Genomic DNA, 18,618 nt, shown 5'->3' with positions numbered 1-18,618 from the left:
AAGTTTCCAATAATTAGTATTCTACCTCTTTTAGGGTGAATTGCAATGCCTAGTTTTTGCATGGGAGGAAAAAGATGATTTTGATCTCAGTTTTCAACTGAAACAACCTTCATAAAATCCACAAATACTTTCAATTATTCTATTTTGTAAGTAGTGTGGTAGACAGTAGGACTTCAGGGACCTTCAAAACTCAACTTGATGTTATTTTGGATGAATTAGGAATGATTTGTTGGACCAAATGGCCTGTTCTTGTCTAAATATTTCTAATGTTCTAATGTATTGGGTGGTCCAGATTTAATTATGCAATTTTCATTACACTGTAACTTGTTAAGTTTATTACAGAGATTTCACAAAAAATTATTTTTGCTGCAGATAGATGGCAGCACGTGCCCTGTATTCCAAAATGGCATGGAGACGGTCATTTATTACAAGATATTTCCAACAATTCTTTTGTCTTGTATTGTATTATTTTCCTGCATTGCATTAAAAGTTGCATAATTAGATCTGGACCACCCTGTACTTGAACCGCAGCGCTATGAACAAGCTGCATCTTGCACTTTTTTATTTTTTCATGTGCTTTTTTCATGTGCTGTAAACAGTTACATATTCTTATCCATAATACAAAACGTCCCTATTGAATTGTCTTTGCCACTAACCTTTGTGTTCAAACCACTCTTCAACTATTTACCACATGAAAGAGAAAATACACCTACTAATTTACTATTATAACTTAAACCTTTAAACTGCACAATTCCATAAATACATTTATATCCAGCATGCACCTGAATGGCAATGAGTTTGATTCATCTGTGCCAAAAATTCTTTCCATTTACAGCCCAGTGTGCCAGCACAGAGATCAGTGGATGGCAGCCCATTCTTAACATCCATCCAATTTCCAACCCGCTGAATCTGAACACAGGGTCACCGGGGTCTGCTGGAGCCAATCCCAGCCAACACAGGGCACAAGGCAGGAACCAATCCCGGGCAGGGTGTCAACCCACCGCAGGACACACACAAACACCAAGCACACACTAGGGCCAATTTAGAATTGGCCAATCCATCTAACCTGCATGTCTTTGAACTGTGGGAGGAAACCGACACAGACACGGGGAGAACATGCAAACTCCATGCAGGGAGGACCCGGGAAGCGAACCCGGGTCTCCTAACTGTGAGGCAGCAGTGCTACCACTGCGCCACCGTGCCGCCCCATTCTTAACATGCAGTTTTGAAATGTAGCAGAAGATGCATTAGATGTACATTCAGATAAAACTCAAATCTTTAACATTATCAACTAAACAAAATGAGCTGAAATTATTGGCAAAGTTACAAATTTTAATACTATTCATCTAAAGTTAACACTGCAGTTCTCAAAGAAGATGGAACATAATAATGACGATTTATCACAATGGTTGGAGTTTCAGCAAAGCAATATTAGAAAATTAACAGTGGCACCTTTGCTTCTGTCTTGTCATCACTTAGGTACTCAAGAGGCATCAGTGCAGAGTTGGATTTCACATTTGAAATTCCATTGGGGGAGACCAGATGACAAGTGAGAGACAGGGTATAGGGGATGGAGCCAAAAGGGACACGAGGTACTCCTTTTGTCACAGATGTAGTACCTAAAAAGACAAAAGTAGAAGATTTCACTAATCAATAGATACAAGTTTACCTCAAAAAGAAATGTCCACTACAGATACCCATTATAAACACAACTACATATGCTGAAACATGTCACAAAAGGACATGCAATCTTGCTTATATAATTGTTTTGTCTTGGCAGAGTAATATATCACTCTACTTTCCCCTTTTGTATTATTAATATGTAGACTTTGTCAAAATGCCTCAAATCTCACAGACTTCACTGTTTAGAAGGTATTGTACCAAATAACTTCTCCCCACCTTCCCTTCTACACTTATAACCTCAGGCAATTAGGTGTATTAAAAGACAAGCAGGAGTTAAGTTACAATGTAAACAATGTATTATTGATAATATTCATAAATAGTAACAATATGCAAAGTACATTTGAATATTGGTAACCATACAACCTGATAAATGCCGATGTGTAGTTTCAGGTGCCACACAGACTTGTTACTTAAAATGTCTCATTTTTAAGGGATCATTTGTGGTTAGCATTCTTCAGAACACGGCACATGCTTGTCCCAATATGGCTGCTGAGCTATGCTCTTCATTGTGTTGTCCTTTGTGTGAGATGCTCTTTCATCAGATGTTTGTAAGAAAGGTAAAGCAAGGAATTTTACTGATTCTCTGTCCAAACCCTACAGCCAATTCATGGTACTTATTAAAGGCTTCTGATACAAGCCAATCCCAGCCATACTTCAGACCAGTGGGGCACCGAATACCTTTCACTCCCACCCCCAAAACCATTTGTTAAGGTGAAGCTTGCCAGCTAGGCAGTCTGGCTTTCCTGTGGGGGTTGACTGAGAGAGTCCTGCAGAGAAACATTTGCCAAATTTGCTTTAGGCACTACCCCAACCCTGTCATAAAATTCACTATCCTGACTTAGTCTAAGGTGTAAACATGAATGAATCCTTCTCACTAATGTAACACTAACATTACATTGCTGTGCCTAAGTTACAAATAAAGACATACAAAATATTTATCAACTTGTATGCAAAATTTCACACCATAACAGAATGCAGCACTTTTTTTAGAGAAAAAAGATAAATGGCATAACGTTTAAATCTTATAATTATTTACTGGTGAATGCTTTTGAGTAGTAACCTAACAGATTTCTGGAGGGAGTAGTCAAGGCTTCACTACTTTCTGCTTTTAAAATCACAATGGATCTGGAAATGACTGTGGAAGTTTAAAAATGAAGACTAGTGGAATTTTTACCACAATCTCACTTTCATGCTCATTAAGCAAATTTTCCATTTATTTAACTCACTTAGTAAAGTGTGCTGCATAAAGAATGCAATTTGAAGTTGTGTGCAAACTATATCTTCTTCTTTCGACTGCCCCCGTTTGGGGTCACCACAGCCAGTCATCTTCTTCCATATCTTCCTCTCCTCTACATCTTGTTCTGTTACACCCATCACCTGCACGTCCGCTCTCACCACATCCATAAACCTTCTCTTAGGCCTTCCTCATTTAACTTTTAAAAATGAGATCTTCCTCCCTTTATGTACAGATGTAGCACAGATGTAGCAAAATAAAAAAATGCATGGGAAATTTTATGATTTTTGATTCAACAACTTTGTAGTCGTGCATTTTTTGACACCTCAAACAACCACCATTCCTGATGAAATTTTTGAAATGCCATAGCCATATATTTTAAGATGGACCAATGGCAACCTACATGCAAAATTTTGACAAAATCGGTACAGCTGTTTTTACACGATTGGTGAACAGACAGGTAAGATATAATCTAGGGGTTGAAATGAGGTTCTTAAGAGTGCAAAACAGAAAAAATAATCAAAGCTGAAACATTCAGAAGAAAGACAGATGGTACTTACAGTCTTACTTATTATATACAGTAGATCTTAAGCTGTTTTGTGACTTCACTTTTGCCACTGCAGATTAAAATGTGCAGTTCCTTTGAAATCACAAATATAAAAGGGAAATTGAAATAGCCTGTGGACCTGCAGACAGTTACTATGTGTGTGGGATATAACATTCTCTTGGTGTCAACATGCATCACACTACAAAGAGCCTCTAAAGTGACCCTTTGTGAGTTTGGACTTGGATGTCTATATGAGTGTATGTAGCCTCCACTGTTGTCCTGTCTATGCCTGGCTACTTCCTTGAACCCAGTACAACTGTGATAGGTTATGGTGCCCAACTATCCTATTCAGGATTTATTAAGTCAATAATGGATAGAAATCAATTTCAGTTTAAAAACTACAGCCTGTCAGGCTACATGACTTTTCCAGTGATTTCAGTCACTGATTGCATTTACATAATCTTAAGAGTTTGGGGCTGTCGCTGCACGCTCCTTTGACTGTCATGAAGTCTGAACTCCCCAGGGACTGAGCCCAACTAATCTGTGACTCACCTTAAACAAAAATACATTTTTTTAATCTTTTTTTTAAGTCATAGGGGTGGGTTCTGTACTGTATCTGTAAAAGCTGACAACCAATGAGCATTCATCCTAAAGTACAATGCATAGAATTCAGGCACAAAGGATAAGGGACCTGAGTGTTTTGGATCATGTAGACAGAAGACAAGCTCATCTGTGTGACGCCATATGTTTGTTGTACCACAACAGAATGGAAAAAAGGGATTGAGGTGGCTGCTGAACTCACTGCACCTAAAAAGCCTGCTTGCAGAACTGGATGCTGTCAGACAACACGTTATTGACTGTCAGAATGGAGAAAACTTTGGAAATTTAAAACTAAGTTGAAAAGTCTACACTGAGTTGTGTAATTTGCTACCATAAACTTTTAGTCATGTAACCTGAAATCCTTAGGTGACGATCACAGCAGCACATTCATCAAGTCTGACATCCCCTCTGATTACAAGTACATTTGATGAGCCACTAGCATTACGCTATCAGTTAAAAAAATTAAAATTTTTGCATTCTGTGAATATATATATAGCTACAAGATGACTTTTTAAGTAAATATTATATTGCTGCCAAATAATTAAATTATTATTATTTTAATTATATAATTTATAAAGTGAACTGTAATATGGATTTTTTGTTTTATCCCTAGCTACTAATGAAATGCTTTTTTCAATTTAATTCAGTTCACTTTTTTAAGCATCAACTTTAAATAATTTTTGCAAAACCTTTATACGGGTCATGTTTCTAAACATATTCCTAGCAACTACTGTACTTTCATGAGCAAACACAAAAAAATCAATTCAAAATTTAGACAAAAATAGTAAAAGGTGACAGGAATCAGCGAACACCTAAAAAAATGAGGGAATATAAATACAGTAAATCCTTGCTATTTCATGGTTCCGTTATCTGCTTCTATAAAATCATAACCCATTTCACAACACCCACTGTCTGTGCCTATTCATGGTCAAGCACAGTAGAAAAAAATTCAGAGATTTCTGTTGTAAAGCAGCAATATAGTGATTCGGTTTAAGGAATTTTAATGTGCTGCATAAATAAAGCTTGACTTTGACTTTTGGTCATTCTCGTTTCTCAAGTGACTGCTCAAATAGGCCTAATAAAGGTTTATAGATGACATTTTTCATTTCTTTCAGTACAATGGGTAAAATCCCATCAGGTCCAGGGAGTTTTCAATGAATGGAGGGTTTGAGGCACATCTGACTGTTTTATTTTAAAATCTGTGAACTCAAGAGTGTTTTTACTTTTGCATAGGGCATTCATTTGTTTCTTCGTCTTAGATGAAATATACTCACCAGCCACTTTATTATGTACACCTGTTCAACTGCTTATTAATGCAAATAACTAATCAGCCAATTACATAACAGCAATTCAATGCATTTAGGAATGTAGACATGGTCATATGACAACCTACTGAAGTTCAAACTGAGCATCATAATGGGGAAGAAAGGAGTTTAAGTGATTTTGAATGTGGCATGGATGTTGGTGCCAGACGGGCTGGTCTGAGTATTTCAGAAACTGCTGATCTACTGGGATTTTCATGCAATATCATCTCTAATGGTCTGAAAAAGGGAAAATATCCAGTGAGCAGCAGTTGTCTAGGTGAAAATGCCTTGTTGATGCCAGAGGTCAGAGGAGAATAGGCAGACTGGCCCAAGCTGACAGAAGGGCAACAGTAACTATTAGTAATTAATTATTATTTATTATTAGTTACTATTTATATATATATATATATATATATATATATATATATAATATCTCTTAATAGCTTGCAACAAGATGAGACTTTTTCCCAGGGACGAGACGTTATCTTTTGAAGAGAGACAGAGACACTTTCACTTCTTGCAAGACAAACAAGTAACATTATACTTACAACCCTCAGACGCAAGTCCTGTAAAACACAGGGAGAGCAGGTTAGAGATAATGTAAGTAGGAAAATTGGAAAAGTCTCAAAAAATGAGAGTAAAGATCGCCTTAGCGCAATCAAACTGAAAATATTACTCGGGAAATAACTGAACTAAGAAAAGAGATCAAATATTCAGGTGCTGTACAGGCTTTTAAACATTCAAAGCTCTGCACGAAATGCGGATCATGTGACCTAGCAGCAGCAAGCCAACAGCTTCTCGAGCACAGATGAGGTGAAAAAAACATCTGTTACATGTTCTCCAATGTATCACCGTTTAATAGGGGTTTCGGAGGAGCGGCAGAATATCCTTGAGATACGCTAAGCTCCCCCCTTCAAAAGAGCACATACCACTGGCGGAGGGGGGGGGAGAGGGGTAGGCAAGCAAATTGCACATCACGCGTAAGGGCACGCCAGCACCTGCTCAAGCGAAGAGCAGTTAGAAAAAAAGTGAAGAGGAGTTAGAAAAAAAAAATATTGGTTTCCCATTGTATCACCGTTTTAAAAAAGAAAAGCATTTGTTTCCCATTGTATCACCGTTTATGAGGGGTTTCGGAGAAGCGGCCGCTGGCAGGGGGGGAAAGGGGTTGGATAGCGAAGCGAGCAGGGGGCAAAGCCTCCTAGTTTATATTAAGAAAAAGTTACATTCAGAAAAAGTTACATTCATTTCTGTATTAGATGCTTAAGACAAATTTGGTCTGATCTTCATCTAACTCAATAATAAAAAAAAAACCACAATCTGCGCAGACTAAAAATGTACAAACAAATATAATTCTTCCCAGTAGTTATCACACTTGAAACTTTCACAGTCTGTGTGGCAATGAGAAGTGAAGCAAAATGACACCTTCTGTTGGCTTACTGAACAGATTACAATATGCAAGATTTCAGGGTAGCTCGGGCACCTTCTTCTGGCAAGTTGTAGGTGTCATTTTGCTTCACTTCTCATTCCATCCATAATGGCTAACATGGTACATTAACCCAATACTACAGTCTGTGTTAGAAAGAGTATGCAAACCTCTCTAAAAACATTTGGAGTCAGATGTTCCAGTCAATGACTGAGATTCAATTTGTTAGAATTGCCCTGCCCTATAAAAACAAAAAGGCACACAAAACTTGGCTGCTAAATGAATCTGCTCTTCTCAAGAAAGATCTGTTTGAAGCAGAATGGTGGTGATAGTGGTGATGCATAAAGCTGGAAAAGGTTACAAAAGAAGTTCTAAAGGCCACAAAAGAAGTTCTAAAGGCCTGAGTGAAATCAGAAATTGACAACCTCTCTGGCCAAGACAAGCAATGGGCCAGTGTGCTGAAAGGACTGAGAAACAACAATCACTTCAAGAAGGGAACTCCATCCATCCATCATCCAACCCACTATATCCTAACACAGGGTCATGGGGTCTGCTGGAGCCAATCCTAGCCAACACAGGGCAGAAGGCAGGAACCAATCCCGGGCAGGGCTCCATCCCACCGCAGGACACACACACACCAAGCACACACTACGGACAATTTAGAATCACCAATCTACCTAACCTGCATGTCTTTGGACTGTGGGAGTACCCGGAGGAAACCTATGCAGACACAGGGAGAACATGCAAACTCCACGCAGGGAGGACCCGGGAAGCAAACCCCGGTCTCCTAAGTGCAAGGCAGCAGCGCTACCCACTGCGCCACCGTGCCGCCCAAGAAGGGAACTTCAGCATCTAATACCACAAAGAGTAATGTTTTTTCCTATGAAGGAGCAAACAACACAGCAAAGGGCCTAACAGCAGAAAGCTAGTTGACAAAGCAGTATTACAGAACACCACAAACAAGGATCATGCAATAAAGAAAACCAGTGCACTCAAAAGCATGAAGAATCCTTCAATAGAACCTGGAACACAACTTCGGACATCAGCTTTAAAGAGTTTGTATTGTAAAACTATTTATCTGTGGTAAGATAAGTTAGACCTCTAGAAACCACTAATCAGCTAGCCTCTCTGTGTTACATGTTTGTCTGTGTCTAGTCTCACATGTCATCATATATATATACTGATATCAGATTTCTACAATCCTTGTGTTTATCAATAAATTTTAGTATTCTGTTTCTCTGAGTGTGATGCAAGTCTAAAGGCCAGAGATGACCTCCTACAACAAAGTAAAGATAAATAAAGTAGGAGCCTTGCCAATTATTTGATTAATCACTGGTATTGCCGAATGAAAGACTGATAACACTGGTCTACAAAAATTTTTTTTTTTTGCTTCTGGGAACTTAAGAGCATCTCTTTATTAAGTTTTTTACACTGATTTTATATATGAAATCGGAATTAAGCCAGCACATCAGGTTTTTGAAATACACATCATTGACGTTTTGACATTTTTGAATATCAATATAATATATCAACACTGTATCTGGAGTTTGAACTAGGTCCCACCAAAATTGTTTTGATGTGTTTATTCTGAAAACAAACCAGAAGACGATACCAGAGACACATTACAGCATATTTATGTCAATTTACCTCAATATAAAATGAGGTCAGAGTGCCCAAAAATTTTTGGAGGCACTCGCTTTTGAGCTTGTACTGCACATCCGTCTCTCTTTACAAGGACCAACAGTAGTCACCCATCATGCTCAGAGTGAATTTTTCCCCAATATTAGTTTTCCATCACCTTTATATCTTGATGAAATCTTTCCCCATACTCATCTCTGACATCGCCCAGATTTGGTGGAAACAAGATGAGAATGTAAAAAATGCGTCTTCAGTGACATTCTGGTTCCCGTATACTTTCAGCATATTCTCCACAAGCTCAGTATAATTCTCTGCTCTGTGAATGTCAAGAAAATTCTGGACACCCTGCACGAATGAGGGTCCTGATTCAGTGGGCTTCAGTTTCCTTTTGAACTCATCGTCAAGCATCAGTTCACGGAAAGCATTTGATAAGGTGCCACATGAAAGGTTGGGCATCAAATTGAAAGAAGTGGGAGTTCAGGGTGATGTTTTTAGATGGCTGCAGAATTGGCTAAGACACGGGATGCAGAGGGTGATGGTGCGAGGAACCTCATCAGAACTGGGTGATGTTAAGAGTGGTGTTCCACAGGGGTCAGTGCTAGGACTGCTGCCACTTTTAATGTATATAAATGATTTAGATCAGAATACAAGTAACAAGCTGGTTAAGTTTGCAGATGATAAAAAGATAGATACAGAAGGACTTGGATAGCATACAGGCTTGGGCAGATTTGTGGCAGGTGAAATTTAATGTCGGTAAATGTAAAGTATTACACATAGGAAGTAAAAATGTTAGGTTTGAATACACAGTGGGCGGTCGGAAAATCGAGAGTGAGAGTCCAGTCACCCTAGTTGTCCAAGACCTGGAACATCTTAACTAAAAAATGGGATGTGCTGGACGAAAACGGTTTTCGGATTTGGAGTCAGCAAGTGAAATTTGTTAAAGTACAGATGAAAGAATCCCAGTAGCAAAATGCTTGTTGACCAGTGTAATTAACCAACTTAAAATTAATTTTTCCATTTCCAACATTTATTGGCATCCTTCTGGGTGGGCACGACAAATCACACCTTTCCTACATCACTATAAGAAAAATCAGGAGTGGTCTCAGGTGGCACGGTGGCGCAGTGGTAGCGCTTCTGCCTTGCAGTAAGAACACCTGGGTTTGCTTCCCGGGTCCTCCCTGTGTGGAGTTTGCATGTTCCCCCCGCAATTTTGTGTGGTTTTCCTCCCACAGTCCAAAGACATGCAGGTTAGGTGCATTGGCGATTCTAAATTGGCCCTAGTGTGTGCTTGGTGTGTGTGGGTGTCCTACGGTGGGTTGGTGCCCTGCCCGGGATTGGTTCTCTGCCTTGCGCCCTGTGTTGGCTGGGATTAGTTCCAGCAGACCCCTGTGACCTTGTGTTCGGATTCAGCGGGTTGGATAATGGATGGATTTAAATAATCAGACTCTGCAGGTAAAGTACCACTTCCGGTTGATGGATTTGGCCCAGAAGTTAATACAGATCTACAATTTTGGTGTAACAACCACATGCCAAATTTCATCCATCTTGCTGCATTTTTGAGTTATCGTGTTTACACACACACACGCAGGCAGAATTTCAAAAACAGTATTTTCAGTCTCAAAAAGGTCTAAAACGTCAAGATTCATCAGAGGTCAGATTTTTTCTTGATTACTATACTTTCTCTTTACTTCATGTCCGAGAATGTAAGGGAGGTCTAAAACATCACGATTAATCAAAATCTCGAGGTCAAATTATTTCATGATGATTATTATACTTTTGTCGACACTTCGTATACGTGAAAGTAAAAAGAGTGTGCATAGAAGGACACAACTTGTTGCACATTTCCAGTTTGCAACAAAAGACCACCCAGAGTTCCATAAAACTTTATAGTTCAGTTTTATAGATACTGTGACAAACGTTAGAACTCTTTGGCAAAAACAGGAAATGCTGGGTTTGGAGGAAAAAGCAATCACTGCACATCAAATTCTCATTCCAGCCATGAAGCATGCTATACGGTTTGGGACTGTATCGCTGTGTCAGGGCTTGGACAGCCTACTGTCATAGAAGGAATAATGAATTCAAAATTGTACTGGTAAATTTTACAGCAGAGTCTCTGTGGCAAGGTGATATTTTGCATATAAGTTGATAAATATTTTGTACCAATTCCAATTGTAATATTAGTTTTTTCATTATGCTTGTTGTACATTCATGTCTAACTAACCAATCTCCCAGTCTTTAGCAATGACTCGGGATGTGAAATTTTTTGCAGGGTTGGGGTGGTGGGGGTGCCTCAAACTGGTTTGGCAAGAGTGATTCAGTGCAAGACATCCTATAAGACAACCCCCACAGGAAGGCCATAAAGCTACCTAACTGGCAAGCTTCAGTTGAAGAAATGGGGGACATTCTATAAGCCAATCCACTACTTGATGGCAGGTGTAAAAAGGCAGTGTGTGCACCCATTGGTTTGAAGTATGGCTGTTTGGAATTGGTTTTGATTCAGAGGCCACTCTGTACCACAATGCCCTAATGGTCGAAGGCTCTGGGTAAGAATGTATAAAGTTGGTCGTTTTAGTATCACACAAGGCCTGTTAAGACAACAGATTTAACAGGGATACAGAAATCCAGTTGCACTACTCAAACCCAAACCCAAACATGAACTGCAGCTTGTGCCAACACTTTGGATAGCCCTGTACTTCATCTTATAAAAAAACAGCATTAAGCTGACACCTCTAAAGAGATTCTGTCAGACAAAAAGGCATTCAAATGGACATTAATTTCAGGCTTGTAACCACTAACTGAACTCTGGCTAGATGTGATGGACAAAGTAAGGCACCTACTGTACAAGCAGTCACTGGATCTGTAAATGGAAGTGACTTTGATCCAATCAACAGAGATTTCACCTTCTTTCAGAACTACCTGTATTGACCTCTTTTACGTCTTTGGAGGAGAGGAAAGCTGATGAGCTGTTCTCCTTTAGGGGAGCTAAAAGACAGGTCTGTGCTCTTTGGTGAGCTGAATGTTTGGTCTGATGAATCATAATTTCTTTTATATCGTGTGTAGGGCTGGGTGCATGTGCAATGTTTTCCTTGGGAAGAGATGGCAGCAAGATGTACTATGGGAGGAAGACAAGCCAGTGGAGGCAGTGTGATGCTCTGGGAAAATGTTCTGCTGGGAAACCTTGGGTCCTGGCTTTCATGTAGATGTTACTTTGACATGCACCACCTCCCTAAAGACTGTTGCAGACCACATATGGTCCTTCATGGCAATAGTATCCTGTGATGAAAGTGACCTCTTTCAGAAGGATAATGTGCCCTGCCACACTGTAAAACTTGTTCAAGAACAGTTAAGGAACACGACAAACAGTTCAAAGTGTTTACTTGGCCTCCAAAATCCGAGAATCTGTGGGCTGTGCTGGATAAACCAATCCAGTCCAATCCATGAAGGCCCCACCTTACAACCTACAGGACCTAAAGGATCTGCTGCTGACATCCTGGTGCCTGATATCACATGACATCTTCAGAGGTCTTGTCAAGTTCATGCCTTGATGGGACAGAGCCTTTTTGATGACATGAAAGGGACATACACAGTATTAGGCAAGTGGTTTTAATGTTGTGTACAGTTTTTGTGGAGGCCATTCCTGTTGTTCTGAACACATTCAGCAGACACAGAATATACATCCACTGATTTCAATGGAAGTGTTTAAATATTGTATGTGCACTTGCTAGTTGTCTCCTCTCATGTCAACATGGAAAGACTTAAATGTGGAATACCATAAGCAGCAAAAGCAAATCAAATTTAATGACAGCATAAGTGGCATGCCTGTAGAAGGTACTTGGAAAACATTCATTTGCTTACATTTTAATACAGTACTTTACCAAATGAGTATCTGCCGTTTAAAAGACGAAATGAAAACTAAAAGTGAAATGTCAGCTATATTCAAAATACATACACCCACATTTCTCCTGGATTTATCATTTGTTAAATGTAGTGTGCATTTCAGTTATGAACATCTATTTCTAAATTCTTCTCAATGTTGCTACAATTAATAAGATACATTGGAAATAAAATATATAGTTGAAAAGTTGCTTAGTGGTGATTCAGTTAAACGGTATGCTTTTGGAATTTTCCTATACCGATTTACTACCTCTCCTAAACAGAGAAAGCCCAACACAAGCTCTTGACTGGCTCTTACCCTACTACTGAAAAAGTGAGAAATACTCTAAGCACTCAAATGATGTTTAACAGATGCAGTTCTTCATTATCAAGTAAATGAACAAGTAGCAGTGTCAAGCTCCATAAATTACTGAACAAGTATTGTCAAGGATTTTTTTTCAGAAAAGCATGTACTATGACATTACATTTTAAAATAGAAAAACAAAAAATCTACCTTGTGGAGTGTAGCGTGGACACAGCACAGTAGGCAGGCAGAAACGAAGAGCGTCATCAGCCTCAACAGGCAACTCTGTCACATAGGACAGGGATAATGTGGCCTTCTGTCCTGCAGACAGACTGCCAACACTGAGACGGAACACATCTGGGATCTCAGTTTTTTCCAGGAGAAATGCTTGTTGTCCACTGCTTATGGCATCATCATAGTCTTCTCTTGCCTATAACCATCAAAATATATAACTTACAAGTATGAAACTTACCAAGAACAGAAAACAGTGCTTTTTAATATCTTGTAGACAGGAACTGAAATATATTATCTGCAACTACTTACAATGCATTACTCGCAATATTCATAATTAGATGTAATTAACATTTCTAGATGTATGCCTTTCAACTGATATAATATACAAGGCAGTGGCTGAAGGCGGGAATATGATAAAAACATTGAATGATTTTCTAAAGAGGTATAGGCTAAATGAATAGTAACTATAGTGTATGGTGTTTATTTACAATTGTATTAATTCTTGATTACTATACATTAAGCACAAATGTTCAATTGCTTAGCCCATGTCTTGACACTACACAAGATGTTGCATAGTCTGCAGTGTTTCAACGTGATCACTCACATTCTGAATTAAAGTTGCAGTATTAAGTTTGAAGCTATGGCACTTAAGAGTTCTGCACATGAAAAACATGTTTCACAGTTCTATACTTAAAGTTTGCCATTTTGTTGCATGAGTAGTTCATCAATGACTTCATATTTCACAATCCAATACAAGTATAAATAGAAAAAATTATATTTATGTTTTGTTGTTATATGGTTGCTTTTTGTTTTTTTTTTTTTGTTTATTAAATTTTATTGATTTTATTGTCATCATTCCATACAAATAGATCAATTTTTACAAAAAATAGGATTGAAAACAAATCAACCCCCACCCCTGAGAAAGAGAGCATTGCCAATGGAGTAAAACCTAAAGCTAGTAGTAAAATAAATTGATGAGTTTAATAGGGGGATAAAGATAAATGAAGAAAAAAATGGGAAGAGAATCTGCTTCCTCAGTGCTTTAATCTGAAATATTATTGATTAGATCCTGCCAGGTTTTGAAAAAGTTCTGAACAGATCCTCTAACTGAGAATTAGATTTTTTTCCAATTTCAAATAGTATACGACATCAGTTACCCACTGCTTTTAATAACCTGTGTTTGAGTTACATTTGTTTGCGAACTGGTTATACTACACAAGACAAAGTGTGTAGAAAAGCATCACAGACTCCAAAACTTACTGCAGAACAAAGTATTTGAAACTTAACTTAAATCTTCCAAAATAGATACTTTATTAATCCCAAGGGGAAATTCACATACTCCAGCAGCAGCATACTGATAAAGAAACAATATTAAAGAGTGATAAAAATACAGGTAAAACAGACAATAACTTTGTATAATGTTAATGAAGAGGTGCATAGTGTGCGTCAGTCTGTCAGTGGAGCAGGACATTGACAGCAGTCCGTTGCTGAAGCTGCTCCTCTGTCTGGAGATGACACTGTTTAGTGAATGCAATGGATTCTCCATGATTGACAGGAGCCTGCTGAGCGCCCGTCACTCTGCCACGGAGGTCAAAACTGTCCAGCTCCGTGCCTACAATAGAGCCTGCCTTCCTCACCAGTTTGTCCAGGTGTGAGACGTCCCTCTTCTTTGTGCTGCCTCCCCAGCACACCACTGCATAGAAGAGGGCACTCGCCACAACCGTCTGATAGAACAGGGCACTCGCCACAACCGTCTGATAGAACATCTGTAGCATCTTATTGCAGATGATGAAGGACGCCAGCCTTCTACGAAAGTATAGTCGGCTCTGTCCTCTCTTGCACAGAGCATCAGTATAATTTAATATTTTTTGCTGCTGGAGTATGTGAATTTCCCCCTGGGATTAATAAAGTATCTATCTATCTATCTATCTATTGGCAGTCCATTCCAATTTATCATCCAGCTGCACTCCCAGGTATTTATAGGCCTGCACCCTCTGCACACAGTCACCTCTGATGATCACGGGGTCCAGGAGGGGCCTGGATCTCCTAAAATCCACCACCAGCTGCTTGGTTTTGCTGGTGTTCAGGTGTAGGTGGTTTGAGTCGCACCATTTAATGAAGTCCTTGATTAGGTTCTATACTTCTCCTGCCCACTCCTGATGCAGCCCACGATAGCAGTGTCGTCAGCGAACTTTTGCACGTGGCAGGACTCCGAGTTGTATTGGAAGTCCGATGTATATAGGCTGAACAGGACCGGAGAAAGTACAGTCCCCTGTGGTGCTCCTGTGTTGCTGACCAGACTGTCAGACCTGCAGTGCCCGAGACGCACATACTGAGGTCTGTCTGTAAGAAAGATAGTTCACAATCCATGTTCACAATCCATGCCACCAGGTATGAATCTATTCCCATCTCTGTTCAGCTTGTCCCTGAGGAGCAGAGGTTGGATGGTGTTCAAGGCGCTAGAGAATTCCAGAAACATATTTCTTACAGCACCACTGCCTCTGTCCAAGTGGGAGAGGGATTGGTGTAGCATATAGATGGCATCCTCCGCTCCTACCTTCTCCTGGTAAGAAAACTGTGGAGTGTCGAGGGCGTAGTGGACCTGTGGCCTCAGGTGGTGAAGCAGCAGCCGCTCCATGATCTTCGTCACGTGACGTCAGAGCGACAGGCCGGAAGTCATTCAGCTCACTAGGACGTGATACCTTTGGGACTGGGGTGATGCAAGATGTTTTCCAAGGCCTCGGGACTCTCCCCTGTTCCAGGCTCAGGTTGAAGATGCGCTGCAGAGGACTCCCCAACTCCAATGCACAGGCCTTCAGCAGTCATCACGATACTCCATCTGGACCCACTGCTTTGCTGGCACAAAGTCTCCTCAGCTCTCTGCTTACCTGGGCTGCTGTAATTGTGGGTGGGGGGAAACTTTCCTATGCTGGTATCAGCAGAAGGATGGGTGGAGGGTGCAGTACTCCGAGGTGAGAGTGGGTTAGGGTGGTCAAACCTGTTAAAGGAGTTGTTCATCTGGTTTGCTCTCTCCACGTCTCTCTCGATGGTGGCACACCGCTTCGAGCTGCAGCTAATGATGATCTTCATCCCATCCCACACTTCCTTCATGCTGTTGCCCTGCAACTACTGCTCCAGCTTTCTCTTGTGCTGCTCCTTCGCCGCGCTGAGCTGGACTTGGAGTTCCTTCTGCAATGCGCTTGAGCTCATGCTTATCATCGCCTTTGAAAGCCCTTTTCTTCTGGTTCAAAAGGCCCTTGATGTCACTTGTAATCCATGGCTTGTTAGCATAGCTGCGTACTGTTCTGGAACTACAATGTCCATACAGAAGTTGATGTAGTCAATAGTGCAGTCAAGAACCTCATCAATGTTCTCACTATAAGATCCCTGCAGGATATCCCAGTCCGTAGTTCCAAAGCAGTTTCTCAGAGCCTGCTCTGCCTCAGGGCACCACTTCCTGAATGAGCGCGTGGTTGTAGGTAGCTCCCTCACTCTTGGTTTGTAGTGAGGCTGAAGCAGAACCAGGTTATGATCTGCTTTCCCAAGCGCAGGCAGTGGGGTGGCGCTGCATGCATCTTTAACGTTTGCATACAGTAGGTCAATAGTCATATTTCCCCGGGTGTTACAATCCACATACTGGGAGAAGGCAGGTAATGTTTTGTCCAGCGTCACATGGTTACAGTCTCCAGCGATTAGCACAAGCGCCTCGGGGTGCTGCATTTGAAGTTTTGCAACATCTGAATGGATGATGTCACCCACTATCTCCATGCCCGCCCGAGGAGGGATGTATACAATAACAATGATGTGACCAAACTCTCTGGGCAAGTAATAGGGATGCAAACTTATGGCCAACAGTTCGATGTTCCTGCAGTAAGTGGAGATTTTTACGTTTACATGTCCAGAGTTGCACCACCTGGTATTCACATATAGAGCGAGTCCTCCTCCTTTCCGCTCTCCACAGGTATTCCGTAGGTATTTGCGTCTCTGTCTGCTCTAACTGTGCTAAACCCGGGTAGCTCCATGTTAGCATCTGGGATGGTAGTTGTTAGCCACGTTTCACAAAAGTACAACAAACTGCATTCTCTGTAGGTCCTGACATTTTTCACCAGCACAGCCAGTTCATCAATCTTATTTGGTAGTGAGTTCACATTTCCTAGGACCACAGAAGGCACCGAAGGCTTGTAATGCCACTTTCTTGCAAGCCTGCCTCGCCTTTAGCTTAACACCGGCTCTGCTGCCATGAAGCCGCCTTCTTACCTCGTCAGGTAAATAGGGAACCACACCAGCATGGGCATTTGTTCTCAGCGCATGAAGTTGACTACCTGAATAGACGAGTCTCAAGTAGTACAAAGTAGTAAAAAAATAACATCGACTGGTTTTGAAAGTCCCTCAAGTCCCGCTGTCTACCATGCTATTCCATGTGCCTGTGGTTCCCTGGGTAAAGAAAAATTTCCTAATGTTCATGCAAAATTTACCCTTAACAAGTTTCTGTGTCCCTGTACTCTTGTCCCTGTGTTCTTGATTAGTCATTTTAAAGTAAGAGTCTTGATCCACTGGACTAATTCACTTAATAATTTTGAACATTTCAATCATGTTTTCTCTTAATCTCATTTGGCTAAAACCAAAAATGCTCAGCTCTTTTAATCTTTCCTTATAATTAAATCAGCCTGGTAACTCTTCTTTGGACTTCCACAGTGCTGCTATGTCCTTTTTGTAGCCAGGAGATCAAAACTGTACACAGTATTCTAGGCAAGGTCTTACCAGTGCATTACAAAGCTTGAGCAGAACCTCCTTGGACTTGTACTCCACACGCCACGGATAAATATAACCTAACATTCTGTTATCTTTCTTAATGGCTTCTGAAAGTCCACTACGACTCCTAAATCCTTCTCATAAGGTGTACTCTCGATTTTCAGACCTCCTATTGTGTATCCAAACCAAATATTTTTACTTCCTAAATGTAATATTTTACATTTACATTAAATTTAATCTGCCACAGATCTGCCCAAGTCTGTATGCTGTCCAAGTCCCTCTGCAATGATTCAACAGATTTTAGATTATCTGTAATTCAATATTTAAGAACTTACCTTTTATGAAAATGTACCAACATTGTTTTATCTTAAAAAAACAAAAAAATGACATATTTGGATATTTTACGGACATTTTACTGTTAAATATAAGTACAATCTGCATGTGTTTTGCTAGCTATTAGAAAAGTTTGACTTCATGTGTTTCGATTCTTGTGATTCTTTGAAGTAAAGGTAGAATGGCATCACCAAAATTAAATGCATTCTTATAATTTACAGTGCTGTATAGAGCGTATAGTACTGTTTTTACACATGTAAAAAAAATCAATATGTGAAGAAGACATGTTAATGACAAAAAAAGGAAAGACATTCATGGAATTCACTGATGCCATACAGTAAAATAAATGACTTTAAAGAAAACCTGAACAATCTAAACACAACCAGTGGTGCATATATAACGCTGTATTTGCAGCTTCCCAAACTGGCCCAGTGCTGCTCCATTCAGCTACTGTTTCCATTTTACTGCTGGTGCATAACATGTTGGTCATCTAGTAAATGTGCTTGGCTTAAAACTACAGGTTCAATGCTGCAAGCCATATATTCACTCATATCTCCAGATCTCTACATCCCTGGGTCTGAAAATCTGGGTGTCCCCACAGGTCAATATATCTACCAAAAATCTCGCTAGCATGTGCTGTCAAGAGTGATGAAGAGAGTTACACTGGCAGCAGGAGTGGATATTGCATTAATA

At 40.1% G+C, this 18,618-nt stretch overlaps 1 protein-coding gene across 1 annotated transcript in view; it reads right to left on the bottom strand.

Annotated features, from left to right (window-relative positions):
• LOC114642361 (von Willebrand factor A domain-containing protein 5A-like) overlaps window positions 1-18,618 on the bottom strand; it is a 107,687-nt gene that overhangs the window by 70,753 nt on the left and 18,316 nt on the right. Inside the window, exons 5-6 of the mRNA XM_051922126.1 lie at window positions 12,817-13,036; window positions 1,453-1,619 (exon numbers count right to left, since the gene is read on the bottom strand). Coding sequence (XP_051778086.1) covers window positions 1,453-1,619; window positions 12,817-13,036 — 387 coding nt within the window. The remainder of the gene's footprint in view (window positions 1-1,452; window positions 1,620-12,816; window positions 13,037-18,618) is intronic.

This window comes from Erpetoichthys calabaricus, chromosome 2 (assembly GCF_900747795.2).
Source record: "Erpetoichthys calabaricus chromosome 2, fErpCal1.3, whole genome shotgun sequence".
Classification (NCBI taxonomy): Eukaryota; Metazoa; Chordata; class Cladistia; order Polypteriformes; family Polypteridae; genus Erpetoichthys; species Erpetoichthys calabaricus.
Note: the sequence above shows the minus strand (reverse complement) of the source record. Positions and strands in the feature narration are given on the sequence as shown.